General features: G+C 37.6%; 1 protein-coding gene across 1 annotated transcript in view; it reads right to left on the minus strand.

The window, feature by feature from the left end:
• The window catches only part of TAFA1 (TAFA chemokine like family member 1), a gene marked incomplete at both ends in the record, with an annotated part of 502,429 nt that overhangs the window by 76,130 nt on the left and 399,604 nt on the right, over positions 1 to 26,695 (minus strand). Inside the window, one exon of the mRNA XM_084248256.1 lies at positions 25,507 to 25,647. Within this exon, the coding sequence (XP_084104382.1) occupies positions 25,507 to 25,647 (141 nt within the window). The remainder of the gene's footprint in view (positions 1 to 25,506; positions 25,648 to 26,695) is intronic.

A 26,695-nucleotide genomic window follows, 5' to 3' on the forward strand; every position in this document is an offset into this window, starting at 1 on the left:
CTCCCAACTTCAGCCACAACTGACCATGTCCAAAACTTATCTCATCTTTTTCACCATAAATTTGTCTTTTTTATTCCCACTGTTGATTCCCAAACCACCAACAACCTCCAAGTACAAGCTATAAGTCAGTCCTCTTTTACCCTCAAAGTCAAAGAATTATTAAATCCTGCAAGTACATCTCCTCTGGGGTGTTTGGATCCACCCCTCTTTTCCATCCTTAGCAGCTCAGGTTTAACTCTCTTATCATCCCTTACCTGGGCCATTGCAATCATCCAACTCTCTCCCTGCCTCCAGGGAGGGAAAAGAATCTACCATCTGTATGAAAGGGGTATGAAATCCACCTTCCAGGAGGGTTCAACCATGCTACTCACAGCAAGAGGGGCTGCAAACTCAATGCCACACTCTAAGCAGGTACTGTGAGAGAGTGATGCATACTAAAATAAGAATGAACGTTTTGTTTCCCACATTTTTTTGAAACATGTGGCTTTTTTGGCCTATCTTTCATATTCTCACTTTTGACAAGACAGTACAAAGAAATTTTTCTTTACCATAAGAGAAATATACTGTAAGCCCAATGGTAAGTGGCCACACTCACTTGGACTCAGTGTTCACAAGGAAACAGACAGTGGTGGGATCAAAGCCACCTGGCCAGTCTACATGGGACAGTCACTAAACAGCTAAAGCCAACAGATGATGGATCGGGACCACCTGGATAGCCCCTGGCCATTCTACAAGGGACAGTCACTACAAAGCTAAAGCCAACAGATGACATATGGAATGTGAACTCTAGCATGTCCATTTTTCTAATATAGGAAGAATGAAAAAAAATCAATATACAAGCTGAACACATATTAGCTAGATTTTTTGGAGGGTAGCCAACTTGCAACCTCATTCTAAAATGTAAATCTAACCACATAAATAACCTACTCAGAAGACATTGGGGATGCACACCCCCTATGGAATACTGTCCAAGAACTTTCGTGTTCTGTTCCCTTCATTTCCCCTTTTGTCTCTATAAAATCTCTCCTCTAACATTTCAGGCTATGACAACTCAAAATGAGTCTCATTTCCTACATATGTAAGTATATGTCTTGGGCTTCCCCTGGTGGCACAGGTGGTTGAGTGCAGCGCTTTGAAGCTGTCCGCAGCCTCTGCAGCACCAGTTCGATCCCGGCCAGAGAGCGAGGGTCCCACATGGCACAGCAGACCTCTCCTGTCTCGCCCGCTGCTCCCTTCAGCAGTGTATTTTGTCAGTCTGCCTGTTCTGTTCCCTGCTCTGTCTCTGGTGAATCCTCTCACCCTCCCACAAATTTGTCCTGTACCCCGGCTCTTGTATAAATAAATAAATAAATCTAAAAAAAAAAGTATATGTCTTACTTCTGCGTTTGTTATGTTTTTCCTCTGATGGTAAGTAACATCAATACCTCTTTCTTTGACTAACTCTATTCAATCCTTAAATCCTGGTACATCCCCTCCTGAAAGCCACCTTCTCTGCCTCTTCTCTTCACATTTCCCTTCTTGTGGAACTTCCCTCACTATTTTGTGGAGACTTCTCTGTCTTCCCCACAGTAGACTCCAACCTCCCTATCACATTCATATTTGCACCTTAGCATAGAGCTCAGTATGAATGAAAGTTAAGCAATGGAAAAACTCAAATTTTTATACTACCTTATAGTAGCTTCTCAAATAACCCAGGTCTCTTAAAATTAATAAAGGATTTTACACCTTATAGTCATGTTATTTTATTTTCTTCTTTATATCAATCCTATAAGTGAGATCTATTCCCATTTTACAGTGACAAAATGAAAAGAGGTTAGATGACTTATTCAGTTTTGATAATTATGAAGAGTTACTATGTTTTGCTTCTTCTGCCTTTCGTGTTCATTTTTTTTCATGTATGGCATTGGAGTTGCTCTTAATGTAGTTCAAAATTTCAGTGGCTAGAACTCGGAAGGTCTGTGACCTTAAGTTAGGAAAAAAATTACATCCCTACTTTCATTAACCTTTAACTGAAATTTAGCATTTCCTTCATTTATATAAGAAAGCAACAGACCACTCTAGAATCAGCAGTACCTGTGACTTTGTCGCAAATGGACATTATGAAGATTTTCATATCAAAGTACAGTAGTTGCAGATTCTTCAAAATATTGTTTGTGCTCATAATTATTTCAAAACTATGCCAGTTATTAGACTCGCCAATGTATCTTATCATTTACTGTATTAGTAAATGAGCATACATATTATCTCAAATTTATTTCTAAAATACTTAAAAACTAGATTTTAGTATATTTTAATCTCTTAGTTACCCCATGTGTTTTGTATTATGCATTTAAAACATTATCCAGAGAAGGGGTGCGTGGAATTACAAGACAGCTGAGGGCTCCACAGCACAGCAGATTAAGAGTCCTGAGACTTCCTTCTTATGTTACCACTTCATTAGGAGAGTACCCCAGGGATTCAAAGTTCTGTCACACCCCCACTCCGTGCCCAGAAATGATCACACCCCCCACAGACTCTGCAGCAGACCTTCTGGGCTCACATCCCAGATTGGCTACATATTACACTGACTGTGTAGACTGGGCAAATCATTTAACCTTGGAGTTTCAGTTCCCTCATTTGTCCCAACTTGTCCTGAGTTGCTGCAGATTTAAACAAGTTAATGCACTTAAAGTGTTTAGTTCTGTACCTGACAAGTCCTGTTATATATGTTGATTCTTCTGATTACTATTTATAGCATTCTTTATTTCCAAGGTGGAACACAGATTCAAAATCCTTCTAGTAGAGCACTGCTGCAGTCATTAGCAATTGATCGGAGGGGACTCGGAAGTGGAAATTATTTGCTGGCTTTGTAATTATTCAGTTTAGGCACCTGGGCAGGTTACTTTCTTTTTGAATGATACTACTCTATAAAAATATATACATTTTTGTGTTTCTTAGCTCATTTTTCTAATTAAATTTTTTAATTTGGTAATCTCATCTCTTGACTCTTGGAGACATGCTTTTGCACTAGGACTGGGAAATAATATTCCCACCACCATCCCTAATATTCCCATCCTTTCTCCTTCTCTCCTCTCTCTTAACCTCAGAGGCCTCACTTCTTTTACTAATGGCTGCTAGTTTTCATAAGAATTTTACTTCACTGAATTGTCTGCTATGTAAATGGCCAATATTTCTCTTTGTCATTTTGACTCACTTTATTTCACATAATTTCCTTGAACTCCTTCCATTTTTGCAGCATATTATCTTTCTTTATGGCTGCATTACCTTTTTATTTTCAAGAACCATTCACACTCACCTACCTATAGTCTGTTTGTGGAAAAATGCATATTTTAAATCAAATTTAATTGACTTGCCAAGCATTAACATAACTTAAATGCCTTTTAAATACATTCCTAATGTGACACTGATGGTCCTTACTGTAGAACTAGAATTACTGATGCAATCTCATTTCTTCATTGGTCACAATTGTATAAGTTGTTACCTTAAATCAACATTTTGAACCCAATCTTCTAAGCTATTTCATACTATACTTTATGTAAATTTACTACAAAACATACATTGTTTTCTAGGGCAATCCAGTCTAGGGGTCAAACTAGAAATACTGTGTTTTATATTCTCATCACAAGAAAATGAAATTGTGGGCCTCCCTGGTGGCGCAGCGGTTGAGCGCTGGGTTGCGAAGCTGCCCGCGGCCTCAGCTGCGCCGGTTCGATCCCCAGCTGCTCCGCGGCCAGCAGAGGAGGGTCCCACATGGCGCTCAGACCTCTCCTGCTGCCCGCTGCTCCCCTCAGCAGTGTACTTCGGTCCTTCAGCCTGCTCTGCTCCCCGCTCTGGCTCTGGTGAATTCTCTCACCCTCCCGCGCTTCTGACTGTACCCAGTGCATGTATAAACCAACCAACCAACCAAACAAATAAATAAATAAAACATGCCTCTGTTAAAAAAAAAAAAAAAAGAAAATGAAATTGTAACTGTATGGGACATATATTAACTGGACTTATTGTGATGGTCACCTAATAATATACACATATATTGAAATATTATAAGCCTAAAATTGTTATAGGTCATTATATCTCAATAAAAATGTCAATTATAAAAAAGAATGGAAGACTCACAGTAGTGTGTGCAGGTTAAACTACAAATATAGAAACCATGTACCTTTGGAATGAACTTTCAGCTTGTTCATGTTCAAACCAGAAACTAGAGAGTTTAGGGAAAATGGCCTCAGGTACCTGAGACAAGGATTTCTTTTGTAGACTAGACAAGAACCTTAACTAGGAGAACAAGTAGAACCAGAGTAAGTGACACATTGTGGATGACTCTAATGACCACACCCAGACAATATCAGGGAGGGAGTTTTCAGTGGACACAGTAGAGCAGTGAGTCTACAATTCAGTCCTGCTTCTGACTTTCACCTGTGACTTGAACTCAAGCAAGTCCTTTTAGCTCTAGAAAGTTTGGTTTTTCTTTTTATGATGGAATAATACTGCTACCAATATAAGGAAGGTGCCATGATGTGTGTTGGAGGTCATAAGCATAAATACACAAGCTGTAATGGCACATCAACAAATGCTAGTTCCCTTCTCTTTATCTTAACTTAGTTTTTTTTAAAAGATTTATTTATTTATTTATTTATGCAAGCATTGGGTACAGTCAGAAGTGCGGGAGGGTGAGAGAATTCACCAGAGCCAGACCGGGGAGCAGAGCAGGCAGAAGGACTGAAGTACACTGCTGAGGGGAGCAGCGGGCGGCAGAAGAGGTCTGTCACGCCATGTGGGACCCTCCTCAGGTGGCCGGGGAGCAGCCGGGGATTGAACCGGCGCTGCAGAGGCTGTGGGCAGCTATGCAACACAGTGCTCAACTGCTGAGCCACCAGGGAGGCCCTACCTTAACTTTTAAGTTTGGGACCTCATTCCAATATCACATTAATCTTTTAAAAATCTTATCTAAATGGTGACAGAAAGTGACCCAGCATCACCAAGAGAATCAGATTCCTCATCCATTACTGTTGGGCAAACTCAGAAATGCAACAGACAACTAATGAAACAGACAACTGGGGCAATGAACAAGTGGAAGAAGTCGGCAGAATGATACAGACCTCTCCCTTCTGACTACTTCAACCCCCTGAAGAAGACCTCATCAAGTAGCAATTGTATTCAGATAACTTGTTTCCCTCCAAGGGACACCTTGTTTTACTTCTCATGCTTCAGCTGCAGATGAACATGTATGCTGAATTAACTGGACAGAGAAGTGAATCATTCACCATGTTGAAGGAGCTCTTTTGTCATCTCAAAAGGGAAATCTAACTTCTTGTCTTTCCCAGTAGCTAAAGGTTTGAGATGAAACTGACTTTGTGATTCTCTTTAGAAATCACTCTTTTATTCACCTAGTAGAAATCGGGTACTTAAGTGTGTAATTCAATTCCCTTTAATTTTCTCTCGTTAATGACAGGCATATATAAATGATTTGTCATTATAATTGACTGTGCTGCTGGTGAGCCCACAGATAATCCCTAACTCAGGGCGATAAAGGTACAGACGGAAGGGAAGGGCCTGTTCTCTTGCCATTCTCTTCCACACTGACTTGCCTATTCTCAAGTCAGTTTATTTGTTCTTCTATAATGAACAGATATTAACTATGCTTGGCTTTGTGGCCATCTGGTCTCTGTAGGGACTATTTATCTTTGCCACTGTAGTGTAAAAGCAGCCATAGACAATACATGAACAAATGAGCATGGCTGTGTTCCAATAAAACTTTATTTATACAAACAGATGGTAGGTCAGCCTGGGTATGCAAGATATAGTTTGCTGACCTCTGCTAGTGATTCAGATTGGAATCTCAAGAGCAACAGCAGCAATATCACTTGGAAATTGTTTCAAAATGCACATTTTGAGTCCTGTGCTAGATATACTGAACCAGAACCCTTGGAGATGAGGTCTCACAATCTGTGTTTAAGAAACTCTTATAGGTGATTCTAATGCCAGAGAATCACTGCTTCACCTTATGGGGAGATTTCCCCCTGCCCAGTTTAAAGCTAGGATTCAATTCAAAATATTTTTATGTTGAGTCAATTTTAATGTTTGCAATTTTATTTGTTCAATATAAATTATCCATGGAGAATTCCTTAGAAAAAATTAATTTGCCCATATTTCATTGCATAGATCATCTGTTCATTTGCTGACTGATTAAAGCTAAAATCTTATAGAGCATATAATCCTTCAGTGTTAACTTCAGCAAACATGCACCAAACAAATGTGGATCAAATTATGCAGTGTTTAGTTCAGTTAGAAAACTTTTTTCAGATAGGATTAGAAAGGTGGATATGGCTTTCCCAAAGATGCAAAAGTAAAAATGGGAGAAACAGACAATGTACTGTACATAATCTGCTAAGCAAGTATCTTAGTAAGACAGTTACTTTTGCAGTAAAGGACAGAAAGTGCGCAGAAGGCAAGTTTATAAAAGTATGCAATACCTTAAATATATAAGATCAGCATGTACAAGTTTTGTCTAATTATCAGTGGATAATGACAAAAACTAAATGCAGATACTTTCACACTCATTTTATACACTAGACAGTTTAAATTTAAAATAAATTTTAAATCCTCTTGGTAAGTTAGCTAGCTACAACATTATACAACAACCTTGTAAAATAATGCTTACTGCCATCAATATTTTGTAGTCAACAAAAGAGGGGTACAATAATGTCTGAGACAATAAGCATTGTAAATGCTGAAGGTAAGACAGGTAGATGCTATGGAAGAAAAAGATATCAGGAGCCTTTGCATGTTTGAGATAACAGTATTGCCTCAACACCAAGTTCAGACATAAAAAAGAAAATTATTTAGTCATTTAGCTGAAAACAACCCTTCCCCCACAAGTTAGTATGAATAAGAACTTTGTTCTGAAAGTTGCAGAGCCCCAAGGAGGGCATAATACATGCCACTTACTTTATTAAAAAAAAATAATTGAAGTCATATTGGTCTACAAAACTGTCTGAGTTATTGGATCCCACCTCTTCAGATGTATTCAGATGTATTGGAACCGGAGAAAAATAATATGGAAGAGACTCTCCTCTCTAGCTGACACTCCAACCACCACCCAGGCACTGGTAGTCTTCCACCACAGTCCACTAGGTTCCACACCCACCTCCCTCATGTGGTAGCCTCAATTCTATTGCCAGAGTTGGTTATTAGTTTGGTTAGATCTGATTTTTTTTGTTGTTTCTCTATATTCCACATACAAGTGTAACATCTGGTTTTTGTTTCTCTTCTTCTGACTTATTTTGCTTAGCATTACCCTCTGCAATTCTATCCATGTTGAGGCAAAAGGCAAGAGTTCATCTCTTTTTATGGACGACTAGAATTCCATTGCAACTACTCCCTTTAGGAGAAGCCATGGAGGCTGACAGTAAAAGACAATTTGCCAGAAGGCTGGGGTAGGGATAGGAGGATGTGACCCAGGGAGATCCTCACACACTGCCAGGGGAGGGGTCTCTACAATGCCCACTTGGCAGAATTTCAATGTTAGGAATGGTGACCACTGTTTCTTTTCCTTTCTTCTGTGCTCTGAAATGGAATTAAGAATATTTTTTAAAATAGATTTTGCCCCATTCTAACACCTGTATATTGGGTATGAGGTGGTTTGAGGAATAGATAGCCCATATTTTGGTTCCTATGAGACCAGAGTATAAGAAGGCATCTCATCAAGACTGATGGAAAAACTGTTCATGATTTCGAGAATCTGGAATTTGGGCTGTCTCCCTTGGGGAAGAGAAGGGTATGTTTAATGTATGGAAAATACTTGGAACTGGAGAAGAATAATATGGAAGAGACTCTCCTCTCTAGCTACCTTGCAACAAGGTGGGGCCACTCATTAGTGGAGTGCAAGCAGAAGTAATGTGGACCATTTCTGGGTCAAGGTGACTAAGAAGTTAGATGGGCCTTCTCCACAGTCTGCCACTTAATGTGGATGCTTCAGTATCTACACATATCACAGTCACAATATTGAAGGAAAGAGAGAGGCTTCCTGAGCCAACTAACAGAGGAAAATCACTTGCCATTTAAGATACCCATGAATCAGTTTTTATGTGAGAAGTAACTTTTTATCACGTTACATCACAGAACCACTCAGCTGGAATTACACAGAAATATAACATCAAATTATTGCCCCATTCCATATCAGATGCTTATGAAAACACTATCATTAGCAAAAGGTACAGCAATGTCTGAGTCAGCAGGCATTGTAAATGTTGAAGGTAGGACTTGAACCTTTACGAAGGTTTGGGAAAGGCTGTCTTTGGGGTAGTGAATCTATCCCTTCTCTGGGCACTAAATTATATTTTTGGTTTTAATCTGACAACTTGAGTGCTGATGGCTTCACCAGGTAGTTTTGCGTACACAACCTCTAGAGTTTACATTTACTGCATTGCAGGGGGCTGTCAGCCCGCAGAGATGAGTGTTGGCACAGAGTTCCATGAATTTTATAACTTTACAGTGCAAATCCCTTCTCCCTCACTCCATCCTTTTTCCCCTCTCCCCTTTCTTTCTTCCTCCATCGCTCACCAAATAGGTATTAGCAATGATTGTGTGACCTGCACTCTATTGGGTATTGGGATGGGATGAAATTATTACGATTTTCACAGTATCTTTTATTTAAAACCTGGAGATATTTCTTTATAACACTGTTTCAGTAATACCTATTACCCTCCTAAGCAATTTCCTGGATTAAGCTGGAAACCTTCTACATCTTATAACCAATCTTGTTTCCCTCTTTGCACTGCCTGTGAGCCTGTGAGGAGGCTTGAAACCAATTTGTGGCCTGCTGCTGGCCCTCTAGGCTTCTTAGTTCTCCTATCCTTATCGCTCCTGTAGCCTGTCTATTCATGTCTTTCTTTCATGTCTATTACATTTTACCTTTACCTTGCTATGTGTAATGCAGCCATATAAGTTACTTTTACCTTTTCTGGAATATTTATAAATCAAAAGATCAGAAACAATTTTCAGCACCATTTACAGGTTCCTGATAGAGTGGGCAGAATCTGGACAACAGAAGCAGACTTGGCTCTATCTGCGAGTGAGAGTCAAGGTGTCACAGAGTAGAGCATCTGTCTCCCCGAGCACCAGGGATTATTAATAACAAGTGACTTGCTGTTCATTTTTGAAGCTCAATGCTGATTTAATCTCAACTTTTCACAGAGACATCTGTTGGTTCCATATTTGCATTAAATTCAAATCAGAGCCCAAGTTTTGAATGGACTCTGAGCAATATTTTAATTTATTCGATTTTGTAGAATATACACCTGCCTGCACACATTTGGGGACTATGCTATTAGATGATCAATTAATGAACACTTGCTTGAATTTAAACATTAGCTTGGAACTCAAGAAAGCAATTTGGCTCTGACTTGCCTTTCTAAATGTTTTATCCTATTATTCCCTGAGGCACCAGCCAAACTAATTGGTGCCCTTGGAACAGGCCTTGTGATTTCCATCCCTCTGTCCTTGTTTCTCCTATCAACTGCACTTGGTTTAAGAGCTTAGCTGTAACTATCAAGCATCTGTAAGTCACTTTACTTGTTAGCTTATTTAATCCTTGTGTTATCACGTACATACTATTATTTTCCTCATCTTATAGATGAGGAAACTGACAGCAGTGAACTGGACAAATTATGTTCATTTCCATATGACATTTTATTTTTATCCTGCAATGTTGACTGCATATACATCCAAGTCACCTTTAATATTTTAAGGGATTTTACAAATGAAAATTACAAAAAAAATTTTCATTTTCAGAAAGAGCTGGAATTCCAACTTATGTTACTGTACTCCCTCGCCCTCCAGTTCTACACCTTCGGTTCTAGCATCTTATTATATCTCAATGTCCCTTGTGGAGATTTACATAAATGCAGATGTGCAGGACCTACCCTAGACCAATTTAAACAAAAATACATCAGAGTGTAATCAGAGCATTATTTTTTTTTCTTTCAAAGAACTTCCCTAAGTGATTTATAATATGTAACTGGATAGAGGTTCATTGTACTAGCCAGTCCTCTTAGAATGAAGTGACTCCACTTTTCCTCCATATGTGGAATCGATTCCCCTCTTCAAATTTGGCAATACCCAATTTCTTCCCTGAAGAAAGAGAACTTTGAAATATGCACAATGTAGAACTTCCCAGTCATATGGAAAAAAAAAATTCTAGGATTTCCTCAGGGAGACACTTATTCTTGCATAACCTTCATTCTGAGATTTTACTAGCAAAACTGTGATGTACCTTTGCTGACTGAGCATTGACCTAAATATCATATTTGACCTGCATCCTTTCTGGCACTTCTTGGCTTTATTCCTTGTATCAGCTAGATTTACGGGCCTAAGTACAATGAATAGTAATTATATTAGATCCAATTTTTTTAACAGGAAGTGATATCCTCCAAGACAAATCTAACCTTGCTATGTATTGGCAAGTCCCTTTGGTGTCTGACTCCATCACTCTTAGATAATCTGCCAGTGCCTAATCATGGCTACTAGAGCTTCATGAGCTCACCCTAATGACCACTCTAGTCCCTCTTTCCAGAACTATTCCACATGCTTCTCTCTCCAGCCACATTAACCTGCTTTCAGTTCCTTTGATTCATCATACTTCTTTTCAACTCTTGAATTTTTGTATGTAAAGTTATACTGGCCTTCGACATTCTGCCAAATTATCTTACCATATTGCTTAGGGTCTCAATTTAGATGCTATTTCTGATGGAAAACCTTCCAGAATCTACCCCCAGCATCAGCAAACACCCACATTTCTGTCCTCAAGCATCTTGGGATTTTCTCCATCATAGAAAAGAAAATTACACAATTTTGAAATTACTCATTTATCTGTCATCTCTGGACCTTACACTCACTAAAAGAGCTGCCACGTCTTGTTGATCATTCTATCTCTGATGCACGGTATCAAAAAGAATGATTCAGTATTTGTAAACTAAATCTTCTGATTTGACCATTTTCTTGGGTCATTTTATATATAATTTTGTATTTCTACAGGAGGTAGTATTAGTCACATTTCTTTTGAATTCTATAGGTCCTGGATGATGAAAACCTCAAAAATGATAGCTTTTAGACAAATGGTATTAGCTCTGAAAAATATAGTAAAATTCTGTCATTAAGTTAGAAAAAAAGGCATGGCTAGTTGTAGAGTTTACTCATTTGGATAATTATTGTATGTACTGAATAATTCCATATATGATCAAAAGTTCTGTGTAAACTTCCTTTTTACAAATGTTCTGTCCCATCCGGAAGATTCAGGGGAACATATTTCTGCTTCACATCTTTTTCATTTGCATCAACAAATTCTCAGCATAGGGGGCCTCTCTGGTGACCTAGGGTTTAAGTCTCAGCACTATCACCATGTTGGCCTGAGTTCGATCCCTGGCCAAGGAGCTAACCCACATGGCACAGCAAACTTCTCCTACCTCACCTGTTGCTCCCCTCAGCAGTATATTTCAGTAGATCTACCTGTTTTTCTCCCCACTCTGTCTCAGGTGAATCTTTTCACTACCTGCACCTCTGGACTACACCCCAGTTCTTCTACACAAAAATAAATAAAATATTCTAAAAAAATTAAATTCTCAACATATGAAAACACACACACACACAGGTGTAAGCAATGTCAAGCTCTTTGAAGCAGTATAAAGATTGCCATTTTAAGTTCAGGAGTTAAAGAAGATCTATAGTTGAATCTGTTTCTACTCCATTTCTTGTAACAGCCCAAAGAATATTTACACTCCTTTCTAGAATAATGTTTCCCAAGAGGCTGTCTTGAATAAGGAGTGGGTGTATGTTTTAGTCCTTTTAGTCTGCTATAACAAAATATCATAGACCAAGTGTCTTATAAATAACAGAAATATATTTCTTACAGTTCCAGAGGTTGGAAATCTAAAAGCAGGATGTCAGAAAGAAGGTGAAGGCCTCTTTTGGGTTGCAGACTACAATTTTCCTTGTATCCTCACATGACAGAAGGAGAGAGATCTATCTGGGCCCTGTTTTCGAAGAGTACTAGTCCCATTCATAAGGTCTTCACCCTCTTGACACAACAGTTCCCCGAAGAGTCCCTCCTCCTAATGCCATCTCCTAGGGGGTTATGATTTCAACATATGAAATTTGGGGAGACATGAACATTGACTGCATCGCAATGCAGGTACTAGTCATTGATATAGGAAACATGCTTGAGTAATCAGGCTGATAGAAAGAGTGCTCCATTTTGAGCATATTTAATTTGGGCTGTCTTTGTGAAATCCAAATGGAGATGTATGATGACTGCCTGAATAAAAAGGACTGAAGACTGGAGGAATGGATTAAATTAAATGAGAGCTGTTTGTGTTTCTGAAGCCATGAGAATGGATGAATGAATGAAGTAACCTAGGCAGAGTGTCTACAGTGAGAAAAGGTAGCCCTGGGATGAAGGTGGAGAGGTGATCGAAGCCAGGAGAAGACCAATCTGCAATAAACAAGCCCTATCTTCAATGACATGCACTCTAATTGTTCCTTTCTGAAACCTATTGTGCTTATAAGAACTTTCAATCTCAGAGATGCTTACAGGTACCAACAGGCTTGGAAAATGGGAGTCTCCTATTATTTAGAACAGCATTAGAAAATGACATCCTCAATATCTTCACTTCTGAATGTTAAACAAGTACATAACATTCAACTTGTCTTCTCTCTTTATGCCTCCCTGGAAACAATTTTTATATTATCATCCAGTCTGCTTTCATTTTCCTACACATATTTTTAAAGGCTTTAATGTTTTTTTGTGGTTGTTGTAGATAACCAAGTGAAAAAGAGATACGTAAGTATAGGTACTACAATGAAAATCCCAGTTCTGACTCATTTTTTAATTAAGTGTTAAATTTATATCTTCTACATCATTGTGTATTCCCTGTAAAATTCCCATGACCATAGTCCCTTGTGCCCTTCTCTCCCCTGTTTTGAGATGACTGGATCAAGAAGATGTGGCATAGACACAATGGAATACTATTCAGCAATCAAAAAAGATAAACTCATGCCTTTTGCAGCACCATGGGTATAGCTACAAGGGATCATGCTCAGTGAAAAAAGCCAGAAGGAAAAAGAAAAAGTTCAGATGGCTTCATTTATAGGAGGAATATAGGGGAACCAATTAAGGGGTCCAGAAAAAAAAAACAATAGCAATAATAATTAAAAAACAAATTAGGGGCCTCCCCGGTGGCGCAGCGGTTGAGCGCTGGGTTGCGAAGCTGCCCGCGGCCACTGCGATGCCGGTTCGATCCCCGGCTGCTCCCCGGCCACCGGAGGAGGGTCCCCACATGGTGCGCAGACCTCTCCTGCCGCCCGCTGCTCCCCTCAGCAGTGTACTTCGCTCCTTCTGCCTGGTCTGCTCCCCGCTCTGGCTCTGGTGAATTCTCTCACCCTCCCACGCTTCTGACTGTACCCAGTGCATGTATAAACTAAGCAAACAAACAAACAAATAAATAAATAAATAAGACATGCCTCTAGAAAATTAAAAAAAAAAATTAGTATGCAACCATAAATTAGGGACATTCTGAGAGGGAAGGGGTGGAAAAGGGATAATATTTTTTTAATCTTAAAATCTGGAAATGTACTCACTTATGAAAACATATATTTAATACTTTCCCCAAATAATCATGAATTTATTATGGCTAATATAATTGAAGACTCACTTTGTACCTAAAGATTAAATTACATTTTTTTATTTATATCAATTATGTCATTTAATATTTTCAGCAACTCTGATCAGCTCTTTTTTACAGGGAGGAAAACTATAGTTGTAGGAGGAAATCATGCTGATTGAACTGTGGAAAAATCAAGGTTGAAATACAGGTCTCTGATCACCCCTGTGATTCCATATTGCTTTGCCATTGGAATCTTCTATTTGTGGGTTTGGGAATGAATTCAATCTGAATATCTTACGTGGTTGCTGCTCTCAGATCACTGAGATTGAATCCTTGCTCTACAAACCCGGTAGTTGTGTGAACTTCTCATTTTGAGCTTTGGGTTTCCTTAACAGCAGAAAAGAATAAAAATAATAGTGTCTATCTCTTGTGTTGTGGTAAAGATTAAACATGAGAATACTGGTAATGTTCTCAGGTGCTGTCTGATGTGCAGTGCTAAACCACTTTCAGTTCTTGTAGTTTTTGTTATAATTTGTCCATAAGGGCTATTGAGTACAATGGACAATTTCTAGAGTGTACAAGGGTTACATAGTTTTACTGCATTCTTTTTTTTTTCTTCTGCAGCAGAACTATCTTTTTTTTAAAATTTATTTACTTATGTGTAACCCATGTGCCTGAAGATATTTTTTTTAAAGATTTATTTATTTACGCATCAAGAGCTGGGGTACAGAGATGCAGGGGGTGAAAGGATTCACCAGAGACAGAGTGGGGCACAGAACAGGTAGACTGACCGAAATACACTGCTGAGGGGAGCAGTGGACGAGAAAGGAGAAGTCTGCTGTGCCATGTGGGTTGCTCCCCGGCCAGCCAGGGATTGAACTTGTGCTGCAGAGGCTGCGGATTGCTTCATAGTGCAGTGCTTAACCCCTTGCACCATCAGGGAGCCCCAATGTGCCTGAAGATTGTGAAGGCAGCAGGACTTGGTAATGTGAGAAACAACCATTTTTCTCTCATCTCTCTCAAAATAGACTCACATAATGCCTGCATTACATTTTATTTTGTCAGAATTCAGGAATGAGTTGGCAAGGCATCTTTTACTCTAGGTGCTATGGAGGCACTTCTTTGGGTGGAGGATGTATATAGCACAGCATTGCCAATTCATAAGGGAACAAATTGCAGACAACCAAGATACATGGTAATCAGAAAGGAAGTGAAGTAACATGAGCATGCAGTTATCCACAATGTTTAAATATATTCCCTGTTGGAAGCCCTGCGCCCTGATGGCCCTTCCCACATACATAACCTGCTATCTGGATTGTTTTCTAAAGTCAGAGAGTAGAATTAAAAATCAGGGACTTTGAATTTCTATGAGAAGGTTTTGTTTGATTTGGTGGCGGTTATGAATCTTTGTATCAGTGCCAGTGTCCAGCAGAAGAGAGTGTGAGGCATTGAGATGACAGCAATCGTGTGAATAAGAGTAGATGGAAGGTGGAGATATCAAAAAGGCAATTTGATTTGCTTTGCTTTGGTGTTGTCTGAAGTGTTAATACAGAGGTTTGAAAATCTGTTATCAGACCATACAGTGAGATTCTTTTTTTCAGTAGAGGACTCTCAATGCTATTGCCTCACAAAATTCCAAGTTGATTTAACATCCAATTTCAAGCAGTAGCCGCCTGCATTGCTGCCTTCTCTAAGTACTGGATTCACATGCTTCAGTTTTAAGAACTATATTAGGAAATGCAGATACACAGGTCCTTTACAATACTATTGTTTTATCCAGCTTTTCTTTCCAGCATCCTCTCTCATATCATGCTTTGGTTTCAGCTCTGATGGCTTTCTCTCAAGTTCTTCATCACATCCCAAGGCTTTTGCTAATGCTGTTATTTTTGCCTGGAATGCTCCTCACTTGACTGGCTTGAGTCATACCTCACATCTCAGACCTGTTTTCACTTCTTCACAGAAATCTCAGCTTCCCAGACTCCTTCAGACTCTTTGTAATATAGCTCCTCGGATTGGGGTCAAAATGGGGGGGTTGAAATTGTATGGGGAATATAAAAATAAAATTTATTATAAAAAAAATAAAAAATAAAAATAAAATCTTAAAAAAAGAGAGAATGAATTCTATTCCTTCTCAAAGTGCAATTTCTACTTGTACATTTATACTTTTGATTAGATTAAGTTGTCTCTCCTATGGACTATAAGTCCCATGACAACAAGGGAGTATCTTGATTCATCATCTTGTGACCAAGTGTTTGGAATAAGCTATAGCATTTAGTCAATGCTTCAAAATTATTGTTGAATAAATGGTTGAGTCTCTCTAGCACAGATGACAAGCAAATAAAAGGTTAGGATACACTTATAATAAACTTTGATAAATGTTGTATAGGATACTATAAGGATGCAGAAGGGAGCATATATTTGCTCTAGGCCTTGTGGTTTGAGGGAGGACCTCTGGAGTTGGTGGGGCAAGTTGGAAAATGAAGTCAGATTCAGACGGGTAAGAGAAAATTGGTGAGGACACATTTTAATTACATGGAATAATTAGGGTGAAGATAAAAGTCTAGATTATGGTAGTATTGAAATTAGGGAATGGAGAAAAGTAGCCTCAGTTCTACAGTTGAATTTCTCACATTTGTTTGGACCAGTTTTGTCTATTGCTTTGCTTTGTTTCTCTACATTCCACATGTGAGTAAAATCATCAGATATTTGTCTTTCTCCTCTGACTTATTTCCCCTAGCATAATCCCCTCCATTTTCACCCATGTTATCATAAATGGCAAGAATTCATCTTCTTTTTTCATTGTTGAGTGCACACTTTCAACACTATTCTACTGTGTATATTTACCATATCTTAATCCATTCATATGTTATTGGGTGTTTAATTTGTCTCCTTAAATTGGCTATTGAAAGTAGTCCTACATTGAACTTGCTTCTGTATTTTTCAGGTAGATACCTCAGAAAGGAATCACTGTATTATATGGTAGATCTATTTTTAAGTTTTTGAGAAACCTCTATACTGCTTTCTCTAGGGATTGGACCAATCGACATTCCCAACAACAGTATACAAGGGTTAATTTTTCTCTACATCCTTACTGACATTTGTTGCTTCTGCTCTTTAATGTAAGGCTATTCTCAGGGGTGTGAGGTGGTATTTCATGGTTGTTTTCATTTGCATTTCCATCATGATAACTGAGATGAGTATTTCTTTATGTGCCTATTGGCCATCTGTATGTCTTCTTTGGGGAAATGTTTATTTAGCTTTCCTGCCCATCCTTCGGGTTGTTTTCTTGTCATTCAGTTGTATGGACCCATTGCAGATCTTGGCTATTAGTTCCTTATAAAACATATGATGTGCAAATATTTTCTCCCATTCAGTATAGTATCTATTCATTTTAATGATTTTGTGTGTGTGTGTGTGTGTGTGTGTATGCATAAGTTTTTCAGTTTGAGGTTATCCAATTTGTTTACTATAAGTGTAATTTGAAGTCAGGGAGTCAGGATTGTTTTGGCTATAAGGAGTCTTGTGGCTCCATAAAATTTCAGTAATGCTTCTTCGATTTCTTTAAAAAATGTCACTGTATCTGTAGTGCATTGAATCTGTACATTACTCCAATCAAGATGACCATTTTAACAGTGTTAATTCTCCCAATCCACAGCAGGATATATTTTTCCATGTCTTTGTGTTCTTTATTTCTTTCAACAACAATTCATCTTTTCTTTTCTTTTTTTTTTTTTTTTTTTGTATGCACAGGTCTTTTACCTCTTTTGTTAGATTTATTCTTAGGTACATAAATCTTTTGAAGGTATTGTAAATGGGATTATTTTCTTGATTTCTTTCTTTTCTAGTTTGTTGTCCACATATAGGAACATGTCTAATTTTTGTATATTGATTTTGTAGCCTACCACTTTACTGATTTGTTGTATCTAATATTTTTTTATTAGTGTAGTCTTTATGATTTTATTTGTAAATTATCATGTCATTTGCAAATGGTTATAATTTTGTTTCTTTTTTCCCAATTTGGAATCCTTCTAGATCCTTTCCTTGCCTAATCACTCCAGCTAGGACTTCCATTACTTTTATGTTGAATAGCAGTGGTTAAAGGTGATAATCTTGTCTTGTACATGGGTTTTAGAGAAAATGCTTTGTTTATTTTTACCACTGAATATGAGATTAGCTGTGGATTTATGAAATATGACCTTATTTATGTAGAGTTATATTCCTTCTATCACTATTTTTGAGAGTTTTTGTTATAAAGAGATTATGAATATAATTTTATGATTTTCCTTTTCTTGATATGTTGAATGACACTGATTATTTTGCAGACGTTGAACCATACTTGAGTCCCTGGTATAAATCCCACTTGATCATGATGTGCATTTAATTTTAATTCATTGTATTACATCCTTAATTTTTTAAGTGACACATGATGAAAGTAGCAAATACAACCAAGGATTATAAATGAAATATGAGGGGTTAGGGAAGGTGAGAGTGTTCTACCAGTGTCATAGCACAGGTGGAAATCTTGGTTCCATTTTGCCTTGTGTAGTTGTCACATGAAATATCCTTTCTATGTCCACCCCACCCATTAAAACTCCCAGATGCCTCCTCTCACTTCCTGGGGTTCAGAAGTATCCTGAAGGTGACGTCACCTATGCTGAGTGGAAAGTTATGGATGTTTGAGGACATCAGTGATTATGAGTCCTGTGGGACAATCAGCATGCAAAATGCTAGCTGCAACTCATCGATGGTTATCATTGGAAGGCAACCAGAAGCACATGAAGAGAATGTGTTGAACTATCATGTATAGTACACACTTGGATGGTGACTGGGAAGATGAATCTACAGGTGGTAACATAGCTCTCTGGTAGCAGTGGCCAACAGCTTTTGTTCCAGTGGACTACATTTTCTAGTAACCAGGTAGTCCTTGCTTTTTCCTCCTTCAGCTCACTGTATTCATGTTAGTCTTGGGCAGGAATAAACTAATTCTTCTATTTTATATCTGGGTTTCTGAATGACCTTTGAACTTAAACACTTAATATCTTTTCTCAGTTAGTGGGTGAGTCTTCTTCTGCTGTTTGAGTTGAGCTAGACACTCAAAAATGCAAGGAGCTTGAAAGAATGGATTATCATTATTTTTTTTCAAAGTATATGCTTCTGTATAAATTTCTACACAGGCATCAAAAGGGATATGTTTTACCACTTCCTTGGGTGAAATTATCAGATTCTTCTATATAGAAATGTACAAATACCTTCAGTAGCTTCCAGTGCTGTTGCAGAAGGACAGGGCTATATATCCTCCCAGAAGTGTGGAATAATTCTCAAGTCTTGCTCGTTATTCATATGGACAGCACATTAATAACATAGGACCCTGAAATCTCTCCTTATCTACACTGGAGCCCAGCAAGAGGGATGAGAAGCTGACTCCTTAAATTTAGAACAACATTTTTCCCCCTTTCTGGAAAAAAAATAAGAATTGATTAAAAGTGTTCTCATATCAGACAAAAATAGGTCTTAGAAAACAGCTGAGCTCGTTGGAGATAAATAGAAACCAATAACTTTGGAGATACTAGGAAAATTTTATTTTTGATGGATTTGGAATTGTGTATTATAACCAAGTACATTTCTGCTAAATAACTGACAAGGATTTGGAGGGTGTCATATCATGATTTCTCCCCTCCACCATACACACCCCACACATACATACACACATCATTTGTTCAGAAAATTTTGTAGCTCCTACGTGGCTACAAAGAAGGATTTATAATAGCCCTTACTATATTTAGGTCATACATTTATAGATTAAGTATATACACTGAATATCATTTCACATATAGATGATACTCAGCTTCATGAACTTGATCCTGCGGAGGAAATGAAGGGCATTATGTGCCCATGAACTATTGCTAAATAAAGTCACTGCAAGTAGTTTTAGTGAATGTAATTTGTATTGTGCTCTTCAATCATCCAGTCTCATTAAAAAATTTCCTATTTATCTTCTCCCCTTTTGATGAACCAAATAAAATAAAGTGACTAACTAATTGAGTTTATAGGCCATTTATCACTGGATATGATTTATATGTAATTTTTCTCCCCTCCTTCCTTTATATTGAGTATTACCAAACTTTTCATCTCTGCCAATTTGATTGATAAAACATTGCATTTTAGTGTTTAATTTATATTTCTTCAATTCAGTGAGCATTTTTCCATGGTTACCAGTTACTATTTCCTCAAAAAGTGAACTATTTCAGATATTTCCTTACATTAAAAGTATAGATTGAGAATATTTTATAAAATATGACATCTTTTTGATTTGTAAGGCTTTATATGTTTGCATCTGAAGATCTTCATGTGCATATATATTTTCTGTAGAGATGTGCAGAAATCTGGCAAGCATGATTCATTCTGGCAACTGATATAAGAAAGTTTTGGGACGTGTGAGGAGCTGGATTATTACTTTTATTTTTACCCTTTCTTTCTTGTTTTTGTAGACAAGACATTTCTATTTACATTTGATTATATGCATTAACTTTATATCATAGAGCAAATATTTTCCCAAACACATTAATTTGCTTATTAATAGCAAGTAAATGATTCTATGAGCCAAGAGCCATTTGTTCTAATGTCTTCAGGGATCAGACAGGTAATATCAATGTGCCAGAGTCAGGTGTTGAATAGTGAGTGGGAGGCCTGTGGGAAACTGGGATGCCCCATTCACAGGCACTGCAAGCCAATTTTTCCATTACTTTGCCTACCCAAGGATGGTTTCTGCAAATGGGCTGTTAGGTGGGAACTGCTACCCTAAGCTAAAAAAGAAAGAAAGAAAGAAAGAAAGCTGACACCCACTCTTAAAGGTCTGGAAATATCTGAAGACTGAATTCCTGTTCTATTTATTATGAGAAGGAACAAATAGGAGACAGATCTTTTAATAGACAGTATAAAAAGTTTTGTCAGTTCTTGTACATCCTTCCTCTTAATCCTCTTAGTAATGTAGATTGGGGTCACTGATATTCCTTGACATGATTAGGTGCCAAACAGGGGAGCAAAGGAAAATTTACATAATATTCAGAAACAATGCCTGTAACTGACAATTTTCATGACAATGTTATAAAAGACCCTCTTCTAATATGAACCATGAAATCATTCAAAAGTAACTCCTGATGAGCAATGGAGCTTAACATTCTGTCTATTAAACAAACTAGAGTCTGCCTTGAAAGGAAAAGGCAAGTTTCAGGCAGGGATTGTAATGAAGGGAGCACAGACCACTGCTATGATGTGCACCCCTGATTCACTATAGCAATTCATTATCTTGGAATTTCATTGTGTATGGAGGACAAGTAACAAATGGTGGAACCGAATAGGTGATCTTCTCTGTCCCCTAAAATGTTTCATGTTTGTGAATAGATATAAGGGCTTAAGATTTTTCATACAAAGCTTGTTCTGAAAGGTCTCTAGATGATTTCCAAACTACAACTGAACAGGATGTCAATGAGTTACTACAAATCACCTACTGCCAGGTCCTATTGTGCTGTGTTTTGTCAGTCTGTCTTAGGAAAAACACCAAACTACTGGCAGAGGAATTATCCATAGGCCTTGGAAGCAGTCCTGGAAAAAAAAATTAAAAATACAATCCATACAGTCTTTACTAGCACGGTCCAAAGTCCATTTCATGGTAACCAGAATGTTTGGGAAATACTGTGTTAAATTTCAACAAGTTTCCTATCTGCAGGACTTCCCAGAGTCTTTAATATGTTATCATGCTTTGAAAGGCTAAGAAAAGTTTTTAAGGTAGTATCTCTCATATATATGTCATACTCTTCTATAGAAAACTGTTGAATTTCAGATTTCCTTCAGTTCTCAGACTTTTTTCTCTACCAGGGCTGTCTCTACAGAATATATTGATATATGGTCAAGTAATTTTTGCCTTGTATTTTCTAAAGGTACAACTCCAGAAACAATTTTGTTTTTGGTAGAGATTCTGACTCTGGAATCTCAGTGAAACTTGAAAAAAATGTAGAATTTCAATCTACCATAAGCAGAGTGTATGTGGATTGTTTAATGTGGATTGTTAGTATAATGTGGATTGTTTGTTTCTGCACAGAAGTAGCTAGCCATCCAGAAGTATGATGAATTTCATTTGTGAACCATATACTTTAAAAAACGTGGAGTTACTATAGCTGTGAAAGTTAGGAAGTTCTGTGATATAAGTTGGCCTCTTCATGTTGCTTCCTTGGACTAGTAATCTAGTTTAAGAAACAGCACCAAGTAAGGTTCATTAGCAATCACAGTCATTGAATTGGTTCTAATTTACACTGAATGAAAAGGATGAATTTATGAAAGACTCATGAATTTATCACGGAGATTTTTCTTACTTAGACTGATACTAAAATCCACAATACATTAAAGGACCTCCCTTAGTAACCAGTAGTTGAAATGATTTGATTTTTTTTTCACATATTTGTCCAAGCTAGAAACAGACATAACTAATATAATAAAAACCTAAATAAATCAAGAACAAAAATTTGCTCCCAAAATACTCACTTTATCACACTCATTGCCCTGTAAATCCTCAAATGTTCTATAATACTGAAAAAAAATACAAATATGCTTCTAGTTACTTTATGGCAATGACCTTAAGAAGGACAATCAATCTCCTCTATGGCACAGAAAGGGAACGGGCAGGTATTGTCCAAAGTACTGGATGTTCTGTGCTGGTTAGGCTACCTTCACTTTGTTGGATTTCCTTCACTGGGATATTTTGGCATTTTGCACAAAAGCCTTTGGAATATGACTAGAGTTAAAGTTAGATCCTGGTTTGCCTATACTTGATAAGTGGAGAGTCACAATGTCAGGTAGCCCAGGCTGACCTTCTGACTCTGTCACTTCTTCTGCAAAATTTTTAGCAGGTTGCTAAAAGACAAGCAGACTTGTCTTTATGCCCCAGTTTCCCCCTGAGTATAAAGGAAATTCTAGAACCTCATGGGGTTGGGGTTAGAATTAATGAATGAATTGACTTGAAGTAGATGGAAGAGTAGAACATGGTAAGCCTTCAAAAGATGTTCATCTTTACTTTTATTGTTATTAATCATATCTCATTATTTATAAAACTTTCAGAACAATTTTTATGCCATTATAGATCAGTTAGAATAACCACATAGCCTCACAAGCCTCCTTATTTTTTGTTTATTTTTTTACCATATTGTTGGAAAAATTCTTCCTTTAAATAATGTTTTGAATTATCATCTTATTTATGAGTTTTTATTTGATTGTAAACTTAATCCCTGGGAAATAATGGGAGACTATGTGAAGACTATATATTATATTCTTAGTTGCTCTCAATCAAAGATATTAAGCAAGGTATTCCCTCCTCCTCTGAGTTGGGGGTTATAGAGTAATTAATAAAACATGACAGACTGTGAGTCAGAATGTAATGACTTATGCTTCTTTAGAATAGTGCTAAGCATAAGATCAATGGTGTAATGATTTTTAAAATACCTATAAATGATAATTCTGTAATTTAAGCTGTTGAGTATATATATTTTTACAGTTATTAGGTAACACAAAATCTTTTTTTAAAGATTTATCAATTTATGCATACAAGAACTAGGGTACAAGCCAGAAGTGTGTGAGGGGGTGAGAGGATTCACCAGAGACAGATTGGGGAGCAGAACAGGCGGACTGACTGAAACACACTGCTGAGGGGAGCAGTGGATGAGACAGGAGAGGTCTGCTGTGCCATGTGGGTAGCTCCCTGGCTAGGGATCGAACTCATGCTGCAGTAGCTGTGGATTGCCTCACAGTGCTGACACAACCGTTTGTGCCACCAGGGAGGCCCCCGATACAAAATCATTTTTAAATAGAAAGTACACTGCTTAAAAATTTCTCCAAATCTATGTTATGCATCTGAATAAGTTAAGTTTGTACTGCAATGTTTATGTCCTGTTTAAAAGAAATAAAACACCTGGTTTTAGATTTTGAATAAAAATCAATATATGCTTACTTTAAAAATCATCATTTCTCTACTTTCAAAATTACTCTAAGGTCAGTGACTTGCAATTTCAGAGGAAAGAAAATAACAGCAATTGGAACACTTATCATGGGAAATTTAGCATGTATAAAATACATTCAGAACAGATGTGGTGTATGGACTATTAACCAGTGTCATGGAAAAAAGCGGTTTCTATCCATTCATAGGCTGAGAAAGAGGAGTCTATGAGACAAGGTAAATGTACCAAGTAGAGGGGACAGTTAGATCAATAGTGCATCTACCCCTGAAGTCCCACGTTGCTATTGAAGATAATGTCTCTGAAGAATATGTATTAAGTTTGAAAATGTTCATTATACAGTAAATAAAACAAGCTTTCAATAAGTAGTACTCTAACATTTTAGTTCAATAAAATACCTACAATATCAGTTTCTCCCTAGTGATGGTTTAAGACTGGGATGACATGTACCAACATATTATCTTAGAAATCAGTGGTAATCTCTGAGCAATAATATCATGAATGATTTGAATACATCATTGCATGTCTTCAGTAAGCATACATTCCTGAAGATGACTTACGCACGATATCCAAGGCAATTAGATAGAGGCAGTTCCAAGAAAAGAAAAAAAAAACTCCACACTTATTAGTAAGATAAGAAATAGATACCCACAAGGGACTCTGGTGCAAGGGTAAATTGGTGGTGGGAATTTTACGGGGACTGCAACTGAGAGGAGAAAGCAAATATTGTACAAAAATGAATAAAGATGTGAAATATATATAAATAAATTTAAAAGATTGAAAAAAAAAAAGAAATAGATACCATCATTGAGCACTTGATAGGAACCAGATATTACACAAAACACATGGAACACATGACTTCCTTAATCTTCACCACAATCGTATGAAGTGGAAACAATGATGATTCCCCATTTTACAGAGCAGGAAACAGGTTAGTAAGCAAATGTGATTTAGTTGATTAGTAACTTTGATTAGTAACTGGCAGAGTTGGGATGCTATTCCTATCTGTCTAATTTCATAGCTCCCATTCTATTCGGGAATTATTAACTTTTGTCCATTCTTTCTAATTTAATGTGCATGCCAAGATCTAAACCATAAACAATTTTTCATATCAATGGCAGACATAGGACTCAACTCAGGGATTTTGGGTGAGTGGAATGCTATGGGACCTATAAGCAATCAGCTTGCCCCTATAAAATTATTGACTATTTAGAAGACAGACACTCACAGTCTTCCTCTCTGAACTTAACACAGTAGACTTTAGAGTCTCCAAAGTCAAACAAACTTGTTCTGAGAGACAAAAATGATCATAATGGGCTTACACTTCTAACAGAAACTTAGGACCAGATGCCATTTGCCTCTCTGCCAGCAGAGACAATGTATCACTCTTTGGTTCCTGCATCCAACTCCTGAAGGCAGTTCTATTTCTAGATCATTAGAGTTAAAAACAAACAGAAAACCAAAAAATGGAGATTTATAGTTAGCAGACCCAATACTTTCTTTGGCAGAGAATATGAGAAACCATGATGGTTTTATAATGTTTATTTGCTTCTAGGGCCAAGCATTTCCTCCTCTGAGACTACGGAACAACTCTTGTAGTCTAGCTGTCTGCTCCCCTGCATTGGCGGAGCCACCCATGTTGATCCAGACTGTGATCTGGGTAAGTAGATAATCAGCACACATTTCGCAAACTCAGCAACACTGACATTTTGGTCACCTTGCATTTTGAATATAACTTATTCATTACCTTGATCTTTATATAGATAAGGATATGATAAAACATATCAATTTATGCATGGTGAAAACACAGATGAACACCAAGAAAGAGAGGTATAAAACCAGTTACTTACCATCCACACAGGAAGGTCGATTTCTTGTCGTTCCAGCCACTTTCCCAGGGAGACAGGAGCACTTGACTGTTTGCGATCGCTCCTCAATGCGATTCTTATTACAACATCTGTGAGCTGCTATCACTTCACATGTCCCTCCTTCTGGCAAGGAAGAAAGAAAAGGGACACTGATTAGTAATGAGTCAATGGCCACTCAGGTCTGTGGCAGAACATGTGGAGGGGTTGTGGAAAGAGAAAAATGATAGAAATAGTTTCCATGAAGTATAATCACTGAGTTTCTCTCCTAGTACATAAAATACCCACATATGCAAGTATGTATGCAAAATAATAAAAAAGCTATGTGTAATCTTGACATTATAGCACCGTGCTTCAAATGCAACAAAGAACACCAAAGAATAGCCCTCAAGAGGTGACAATTCCAGGCTGTATGTAATGAGATGCAGAGGAACAGAGAATGCCTGCAGTTAACATAAAATAAGACTCTGCCTGATTTAAATGCATTATATTTTGAGAACTCTCTCTTGTGTTATCTTTGCATTTAGAATTCTCTGAGTTCCCTCTAATGACAACCAACTGACATGCTGGGATATAGAACTTGTAGTGGCAAAGAAACTGCCCTGAAATTAGCTCTACCTCTTACTGGCTGCGTACTCGCAAGGAGGTCGAAGAGAAAATGTAGTGGGGGGTTCATTTCCCAAACTACAGCTCATCTAGAAATGATGAAAAGACTTACTGGAGGAAATGGATATGTGCTTTAAATGGCATGTTAAATCACAGACCCATGCATATTGCTTCAATTAATTGTTGCAGGTCAGTCATGCTTCAGCAACATTTATTGGCAACCTCATGTAATGTCAGTTTCCACTAAGTTCCTAACAGGTGCACTCTTGGGACAGTCTAAAGGTTGGGGAGCATTCAGGTAGATATTTTGTACCATAGGATAGCAACTAAGCTATTTATCTAGGGGCACAAGATACTCCAAATGGCCAGAAACTAAGAATTAATTTTCCCCAAATCAAGTTTGTAATTCAGGAATACTATTGACAGGAATTGGCCCATAATATTTAGGGTACTTGGCATTTAGGATTCAGTTGGCAGAAATTAAGCAAGTACTTGTTAAGGGCCCACTGTATACAAAATATTGTTATAAATTGGAAGAGAGAGGTTAATAACACATACAAACGGGTAC

This window comes from Talpa europaea (assembly GCF_964194135.1).
Source record: "Talpa europaea genome assembly, chromosome: 11".
Lineage (NCBI taxonomy): Eukaryota > Metazoa > Chordata > Mammalia > Eulipotyphla > Talpidae > Talpa > Talpa europaea.